Source organism: Centrocercus urophasianus, unplaced genomic scaffold (genome assembly GCF_019232065.1).
Source record: "Centrocercus urophasianus isolate 14NV4802_14NV808 unplaced genomic scaffold, USGS_Curo_1.0 seq_8, whole genome shotgun sequence".
NCBI lineage: Eukaryota > Metazoa > Chordata > Aves > Galliformes > Phasianidae > Centrocercus > Centrocercus urophasianus.
In genome coordinates, this window is record NW_024885421.1 from 818,025 (window position 1) to 827,310 (window position 9,286).

Sequence of the window (9,286 nt, forward strand, 5' to 3'; positions counted from 1 at the left end):
ATACCATCAGTGACTCTAAAATATCGTCTCTCCAAAGCCCCAGATCCTCTGCTCACCTAGAGAGGCATGAGCTAATGGTGGGCACAGATGTGAGGTGAGGACAAAATCACCCCAAGGAGATCACAGCACAACGGGGCAGCAGTGATAGCTGTGGGATTGGGTGTCAGGCACTGGGGCTGTCATGCTCTGCTTCTTCCCAGCCTCCCTTCCTTTCATGGTGCAGAAGAGGAGTAAAAGGGATGGGAAAGGTTGCAGGAGCATCCTGGAACAAGCAGGCGTCTGGACAGGAGGAAGTGCACCAAGAAGGACCAGCAGGTGCTGGTGGGACACAGGATGTCCAAATCCCTAGCACAGGCAGGAGGGGATGCACACATCAAGCAGAGGAGAAAACAATGACATCCAGAAATATAACATCAAGAAAATGCAACAAGCACACCCAGCTTGTGCTAGAAAAGAGGCTAGAGGAGCAGCACCCGCATTTGTTGAGATCCCCCTGGAGATGGGACAAGACTCACCCTGGCTGTGCCTCTGAGCATACACCACCACCACTGCGGCGAGCACCACGCAGCAGGCTGACGGGACAGGATTGGCCATCTGTGGAAGCAAGCACAGACAGAAGCAGTCACGGTTTGCCACAGGAGAGCTTGCAAGCAGTGCACCCAGAGCTGGACCCTGCACGGGAGGAGCAAGGGGATACCATGACAATGGTGAGGTGCTGGAACAGGCTGTACAGAGAGGCTGTGGATGCCCCATGCCTAAAGGTGTTTAAGGCCAGACTGGATGGGGTCCTGGGCATCCTGGTCGAGTATTAAATGGGGAGGTTGGTGGCCCTGCCTGTGGCAGAGGGGTTGGAGATTCGTGATCCTTGAGGTCCCTTCCAACCCTGGCCATTCTGTGATTCTGTGCTGCCACGCAGCAAAATTTCAGTCCACAATGGGAGAACGTACAGCAAAAGGAGGTGTTTTGTCAGCATACACTTCATGGTTCCATGGCCTGTGGCACTTTCCAACAGAGCTGCCAACAGACTTAGGTGCCTGCAGGTGCAGGTGCAGGCTATGATACACCTTGCACAACTGCTCTCTTTTTCTCCTCTGCTTTTCAACTTCTCCCCAAGAAGTCAAGCCCTGGGGCTGGGCTCCCTTCAGCATCTGCCTGCAAATGGACTACAAAGAGGCATGTGTAACCCAATCAAGATAAGCAACCTGGAGTTATCTTTTCTTCATAAGAGATGGAGCCATATCCCACCTCTCCATGACAATGCTCTGTGCTTAGGATATGCAAGATGCAGATGCTGCAGCATTTCTGGGATCAAGAGAAACAGCATGACCCTCCCTGGTCACACGGCAAATAAGGTTGATGCAGGGGACCAGGGCAGGAGGGAGCTGCTGGGGATGGCAGTGCTGCCAGCCTGTCTGCCAGGAGGTGAACAGCATTGCGTGAAAAGCAAATTACACCTTCACAACCGTTTAAACCTCTCTAATCTAAAGCGTCGTACTGGTAACGCGTGGAGGATTGCCTTTTAATCTAGAACATGAGTATAGGCTCGTTAGCCAGATGGCATCCATTTAGACCTAAATAAAGGGGGAGCTGCATCGGCCAGAAAAAAAAAAAAAAAAAACACACACAAAAAAACCCAGCAAAACATATTCCCTTACCAACACAGCCCATGCAGGAGCCCAGATGGCTTCGAGTTCGCAGCAGGACATGAGATTTTTGTGGGCTGGATAGGAAAGCAAGCATGGCTGGGCACACAGGTTTTGCAGGGCAGTGGGACCAGCCCAGCTCCAAATGCTTCTCCAGGGCAGCAGATGGGGCACTGAAAATGGGGAGCGCAGAGAAGAGACAGGACTGGATTGATGGCAATAAGTTTGCACCACGAGGACTGGTGGTGAGAGCAGATCCTCACACACCATGGCACCTACCCCTGCCCTCCCGGGTCACCGTGAACAAATCACTCTCCCTGTGCCTCAGTTTCCCCGCCTGCAAAGTAGAGATAATGACCTTTGAAAGCTCGGGTTGAGGAGATTTACCACTAATTACTACATCGTTATCACTCACTGTGCTTCTGTTCTGCTCCTCCTTTCCCCATGCCAGCTTCCCAATCTGCATCCTGCACTCATCCTCACCACATCCTGTGTGACACTGCTGCCATTCATGTCCCCATCCCAGTGGGGATGCAGCCACCCAAGGCTGCTCACTGCAGCCTCAGTGCTGTTGTTATCTCAAGCATCACACTCCCAATCTCACATCTACTGCTCCTCCTGGGGATCACAGCCTCCCACCCTTCCTGCTCCTCATCTTATCAAGTCATTAAAATAATTGCTGCTGCTTCTTCCTGCCTGCCTGCCTGCCTGGCAGTCTCCCCTGAGGCAAGACCCGTGCACAAATGGGTACCACGGGGAGGGGATTCTCAAGAGTGATGCTGCTTGGCTTACAAGGGCAGAAGAGAGCAGGGAAATGGCCACGGTCCTCTGGGAGCCCACAGTGCCCAGTGCCAGCACAGAGTTCCCACTGCTCAGCTGTTTTTGCCCCTGAAAATCTCCATTTCATCTCAGAGACAAGCCCTGCAGCCAGGCAGGAATCGGAGCTATTTCAGTGTGAAAAATCTAGAGAGAAAACCAACTTTTCCTCACTCAAATCACAATTTCCCATGCAGCATTTGCTTCGTTTGTCTGTTTTGCCCAAAGCCATTATTATTCTTTTTCCAAACACATAACAAAACCTCCAACATTTCTGCACATGCTTCCAATGCAAATTTCCATTGGCTGCATGTGCTCATCTAATGGTGTTTCTAACAGATGCCTGCACCCTGACAGGCAGCTGCACGGGGCAGCATACAGCAGAGCACCAGTCGTGCTTGAACAGAAGGGACCCTGGGCTGTGTCCCTGTTCCTGCAGGAAACATATGAAAGGTGACAGCAGGGAACCACATTTGTATCACAGCAAACTCAGTGGTGGGGAACTCAATCTTCTGCAGAAAAGCAGTTCGGGCAATATTTGCTTTTGCCCCTGCGGTGAATTATTTCTTGGCAGCAGAGTGGAAAGTAGAGCTCTGATGGTCATTCTTAGAGGCTGTTTCAATGTGGACATGAGCATGATCCACTCCAGCAATTCTCATTCTATCCAAATGTGCTTCCAGCAGCACTTCCCCTGGGTCAGACAGGCTCTTTGTAAGCAAGATGTGGCCAGCACGAAGATGAGAAGACAAGACCCATGCCTGCCCCTGAGCTAGGGTGAGGGGCACAGCAATGAGATGTGAACTGGTGTGGTGTGATGAGGTGGGACTGGCAGCATAAGGATGGGGAGTAGGTATCTAGCCAGAAAACAAGATGCCAACCTCTGCTGCAAGTCCCAGGGTCCTCTTCTTCATTGGCTCAGATCCCTTCCCACCTCCTGTTAATGTGATCCCCAAAGCCATGGAGACACTTGCTGGTTAATGAGGTAGCAACCAGCTACGGCCTGCTGAAAGCGCTTGGCCATCCTGCAAGCATCTGCCAGAGATGTGCAGAAGCAGCCTTGGTTTCCAAACCTCATGACCGCTCGACAGCCTTCTGTCAGGAAATTCCCCCCAGCTCTGCTGTTACAGGACCCAGCTCCCTAGTGGTGATCCAGAAGAGAAAAAAACCCAAAACCTCAATTAATTCATTTCCTCCCTGAATGTCTCCACTGCAGCTCCGCCAAGAGCCGTCCATGGGCTCTGCACTACGGTGAGCCCACACTACTGACACCAACTGCAGCTGCTGTGGTACACCTGCACCAATGGTAGGCATGAAGCTCTGCCTGCGCTGCACGTGCCCATAACAGCACTGCAGAACACCTGCACTACAGATGCTGACTGCTGATGTTACAGCACACCTGTCCTGCAGATGCTGGCTGTAAATGCTATGGTATGCCTGCACTTCAGGTGCTGACTATGGACACCCCAGAACGCCTATATCCTGAGGAGATGTGACAACTTTCTCTGCTGCTGGGACATGATGCTACACCTACACTGCAGACACTGACTGCAAACAGTGCATCTGCACTGGAGATGCAGCAGACAAACTCTGATGTTGGGCATCAGATCAACAGGAAAAGGCTGACCATGGCCACCTGTGGTTGCTCAGTCAGCCCTCTGCTCACAGAGCCTATGCTACAGCTGTCCCATGTGAGAGCTGCATGGGACAGAGAGACATCCCTATCACTGGTCCCTTCTCATGATAGCAAAATGGAAAACAGACAACAATACCCTTGCTCAGCATCTAACGTGAGAGGTTTATTTGCAGCCCTAAAGCCCTGTTGCTTCACAGTGCCTCATCAGCACTGGACCTTATTTTTTAGCTCAAGAGAAGACAAGCTTTAGCATCTCTTAATACGTGTTTCATAAAGCCTTATCGGCAGGGTCAGCCCTGTTACTTGAAAGTGCTCCTTAAATCTAATTTAAGCTCCCACTGTCAAGATGGTGATTAGCACACTGTCCGCCCAGACCAAGCGCTGCTGGACCAGTACAAATTAATTGGCTCCTTGCTCTTGAGAACTTCACCTCTTCCCTGCCTGGAAGAAGGAGAGATGGATGGAAAATGAAGGGAAGTCCTCCAAAAAAATTCCCATCTGTTTTGTTTGAAGACATACACACCAAGGCAGCCATAGGCTTAGAATCATTAAGGTTGGAAGAGACCACTAGTCCATCTGCTTAAGGGGCTTCTGGCTCTACCACATGAATGCTTGGAAAGCACTGGAAAGCTTGGAGGCACGACATAACCAGGATCTCAGTGAGAACGGCACCCACCAGATCTTCTCACTGTGCTCAGAGGGATGGAAGAGGTGGCTCTGCTGGAGCATAACACCAGAACAGCTTTCCAGGAGGCACAGCAGGGAGCTGAGAACATTAAGGGATGTGTGAGCATCCCAGAAACATCACAGGCTGATTGGGGAACTGCCTGCTTGGACTCTGGGACAGGTAATTGCTGGCTTGTGTGGATCACAGACATGATGGGCAGGGAGCTGTGGACCAGAGATCTCCTAGGACAACCAATCTCAGCCACCGCCCTTGTCTGCAGGGCTGGGAGGATCTCAGCTCCAGGAACAGAGTGGGTACCCTTCCTTTTAAGCCAGCTCTATGCAAAATGACAAAGTGAGTTCCACCACATTAAAACTGCGGACAACACCCTGATGCTGAGAAGGGGACAGCAGGTGCTACGACCTGCCCTTCTCCAAGGACAGGAAGGGGACCATCCTTGCAGCATGGCTCTCTGCCAGGTGTGTCCTACCTTCTTAAGCATCACCCAAGCTCATTACTGGGATCATCTCCAGCAGCCCTGTTTACGAACAGCCCTTGGCTCCACAGCCACTGTTCTGGCCTAACGCACGGGCAGCTGCCTGCTGCTGTCTGTCCCCTCTTCCTGCCTCACAGAGGGACGTTTCCTGCAGCTCATACCTGTTCTCACCACTGCCACCAAATGAACCAGCCTATCTGCAAGCGAAGGGCAGCGGTCCAAGCCCAGCCATCTGTTCCAGCGGTGATAAAAGGCAACACAAAGCTTGGCATACTAATAAGCGACGCGTGTCTTCAAAATCGGTTCTGGGAGAAAGCATGGGAGGGCAGAAGGAGGCTGAATCTTTACAGGCATGGATTGCAGAGAAACATCACCCCTGAGCCTGTTCTTCACCACCCCAACACACACAGGGCATGAAGCTATGGTGAGCATGTATACATGAGCCCTAATCCTTTCTCCTCCATACTGATGCAGTGAGACACAAAAACAAATGGCTTTTTTTTTTTTTTTTTTTGGTCACTGTTGTGTGTTTCCCCCTTTTTAATCAACTTTCTCCCACACTAAGCACTTCCTGGCTCCCCGCAGAGACATGCTAAAGGAATCAATCAACAGCTGGCTTCTATGAAAGAAGTGCATAGCTTTTCTGGAGCCTCTGTTTGAGTGGGGCCTTGGGTTGTAACCTTCCAAAGATGCTTCCTCTTCACATCAATGGGAGATGCACTGATGAGAGATGGGAGATGATTGAGGATCCCATGTTTCCCAGTGCCCCTCCTAGGAAGGTGGGGAAATCACCATGACCATTGTGTTTGGTGGAAGGTCCTGCTTCTTCTGCCTCTCCAGGAACACACTCTTAGTGCTGTGCATGAACTTTCAGTATTCAGGCATGAAAACAGAAAAATAATAATGATGGGGAAAGAAAAAAGACAAAAACAGAACCCTAGAACACGTCCCTAAGTACAAAGCTCCAGACTTTTTAGGAAGTCCCTGCTGCTGCAGTCTGGGTTCAGTTTGTGATTTCCAGTCAATGCTTGCAGCATTTCTTATGTTGTTTATAGGGCAGCATTGCCTTTCAGTTTCTCCCATGATTTTGCGCAAAACTCAGCTTTTTGCCCTGAGGACAGTCTGTGGCCAAGCTGCTTTATGAACTCACAAACATGCCTTAAAAAGCTCCAGGGCAGAGAAAGACATCACAGCATTAAAGTCCAACACCATGTCACAGTCATACGCTGTCCTAAGCCAAACAGAGAGGAAAGGGAAAAACACAATTAGGGAAGAAGGGGGAAGCCCAGAATGACGTGCTAATATCTTGAATAAAAAATACTGTTTGTATCTTTGCTCTGGCATGGTGGAAAAGCAGAGCTTGGAACAGTCCCAACTGCTGCTGGTTTCGCTTTCTTAGTGCAGGAGGATCAGGCTGTTCCAGTGGGATGCTGGGTGCAGGTGGGGGCTTGGCGTGCTGGTGGCCAGTATTCCCCATACATCTTTGCTACTTTGAGGATATCTGTCTAACAGTTGCTGTTTCTTCATCCCAATGGCCACAAGCTGCCTGCAAATGCCACAGCAGCCCCCAGTTTTTGGACCAGACAAGCAAAGCAGTGAGTGAGGGGGAATCTGAGGCATAGGACTGTCCTGTGATTCCTCAAGGCAGCACTGTGGGGAAGCTCATTTTCCTTTTCGGTGAGAGTCAGGGGGACCCTCTGCTGCCAGCAGCTCTCTGACAGCTGCAGAGATGTGGAAGACAGTGAAGAGACCAGAGACATGCTTGCCCAAGAATACCCTCCCTGGAGAGCAGGAGGAGGAATCAAACCCTTTCCTTTGCACCCACAAGCATCCTTCTTTGCCTGCTATGCTCACAACATTTCCAGCAAGATCTGGGCCTGCCAAGCATTGCTGCATGGGAGCAGACACCAATGCTGCACCCCAACAGCAACACCAAAAAGGGCCAGGGGCTGACGCAGCTCACCTGGCCTCAGCGAGTCTTTGAGGGGCTTCCCAACCCCACAGCCCCCCACGACACCTCTAAGTCCTCCGCAGGGTCCCCTGCCTGGGGTCCTGATGCAGCCTCACCTCTGGGAGCGAGTCGAGGATGAGGAGGAAAAAGCAGGGCTGTCCCAAGGCAGCTGTGCTGAAATAAAAGGCACGAAAGCCTCTCACCCCAAACTACAGGAAAATTTAATTATCAAGGACAAAACACCATCTGTTTGTGTGGACTGTGACCTCATGCTGGCCCCTGGCTTTAACAGCTCTTAAATTAGCATGTTTGTTAGGGGGTATTAGCTGTTTGACATCAGGGAGGCAGTTCCATGAGGGCAAGGAGGGGGGGACAGGGCGACTGCGCTGCAAACATGTGCCTGAACAGCATGGTGAGCCCAGTAACAGGGCTGGGAGGCAATGGGGACTATAGAGCAGCCTGGAAATGCATGGATCTAGCATTGAGCAGCACTGGTAAATACAGCTTTGGAACTGAAAATCCCCTCTGGGTTGAGGCAATGAGCTCTGGCAAGCCTCAGATCATGGCACACAGCTGCTGTCAGCTGAGCTGGGCACTGAAACGACACAGTCTCTGAGGTCCCTTCTTAAGGTCCCTTCCAACCCTAGCCATTCTGTGATTCTATGATTAATTTGTGTTTGGATGATGGCTCAGCTCTCAGTCTCTTTCCAGGTGTGCTGCCAAGAAGAAAAGAGAGAACAAGATGTCTGCAACGAGAGTTTGTAATTGAAAGACAGCAATTAAACAGATATTCAATAATAAGGAAAAAGTGGTTAAAATGAAATTTGTTTCTAGGCCTGCAAGGGAGGGAAGGCACAAACACTGGTTGCAAGCCCAGGAACTGAATCATCTCTCAGTGCCAAACTGAGGTACAGCATCCACACTACTTTCTTACCTACCAACACCAGCAAGGAAAAGATGGTCTGTAGCCTGTCTGCCTATGTGGGAAAAAAAAACAACCAAGCTCCACTTTGTGAGACTCCAGCAGATTTTTACCAAACCCTTCTCCTCCCTACCAGCCCTCCTCTCCCATTCCCAAGTCCAAACCAGCCAGCTCATATCCAGCTGTGCCACTTCCATCTGTCTTAAAACTAGCCATCTGCAGTGCCCCGTGCTCACAACAAACCATCATCAGAAGGTTCACCACCACCACGCATGTGTGTCCATCCTCAGGCTCCTTCCCAGTGACCACTGCACTGCTTACACCTCTGCAAGCACAGAATCCCCATTAATAGGCTGCATTTTCCTATAGCTCAGTGGGGGGGACTTGAGTAGCTAATCTTCAGCCACTTCCAGCCTTCCCAGAGAAATCAATCCCTCGGCGAACAGGCGCCAGTGATCTGCATGTGGTGTCTGTTGTTCATGTGAGGGTTTGAGAGGATGCTCCAAAAATTATGCTCGAGCCTATGCTTGCAAGCCCTAAACCCGTGGTCAAAACAGGTCAGACTCAGCCTGTTTCCTCCAGCAATTCTATCCCTGATCTGGCCCCAGGAGCCGTCCCCTACCTGCGCTGTGCTTCCAGCAGCCTCCCCAGTGCTTGTGGCCGGACAGATGCCGACCATGTGTGTGCTTTAACTCCGGACCCTTCCTGCAGGCTCCAGAGCCTTCCACCAAATAAAAAAACCCAACCACTGGTGGCTTCCAGCCCCTTCTAAAACTCTGCCTGGATTCGACCTGCCGGAGCACGGCTCGTTGGTTTGTTTTTTTTAATTAGAAAATATTCATCAGCATTCAAAAATAAAATAAAATAAAATAATAATAATAATAATAATAATTTTAAGTGTCAACCAGCTGGGGCTGTAAAAGCTGTGGCGTTTTGGCTCCCGACCGAGCACTTTGATAGAAAGGCTCTTTGGAAAACACTGTAGAAAATATTTAATTTCTCCCAAGGTCTGCATATGGGGCTCATCACTCGTGCATATTACACAGGAATATTCATGTGTGCTGGCCTCCTGTTACAGGATGACGAGCATTTGCTGGTGCAGTATGCGAGAGAGGCTCCCTCCTTTTCTTTCCTTTTCTTTCCTTTCCTTTCCCTTCC

The 9,286-nt window shown here is 50.5% G+C and overlaps 1 protein-coding gene across 1 annotated transcript in view; it reads right to left on the reverse strand.

Annotated features, from left to right (window-relative positions):
• The window catches only part of CNTFR (ciliary neurotrophic factor receptor), a 66,605-nt gene extending 66,011 nt beyond the window's left edge, over window positions 1-594 (reverse strand). Inside the window, exon 1 of the mRNA XM_042838454.1 lies at window positions 516-594. Within this exon, the coding sequence (XP_042694388.1) occupies window positions 516-594 (79 nt within the window). The remainder of the gene's footprint in view (window positions 1-515) is intronic.
• Window positions 595-9,286: the final 8,692 nt, after the last annotated feature.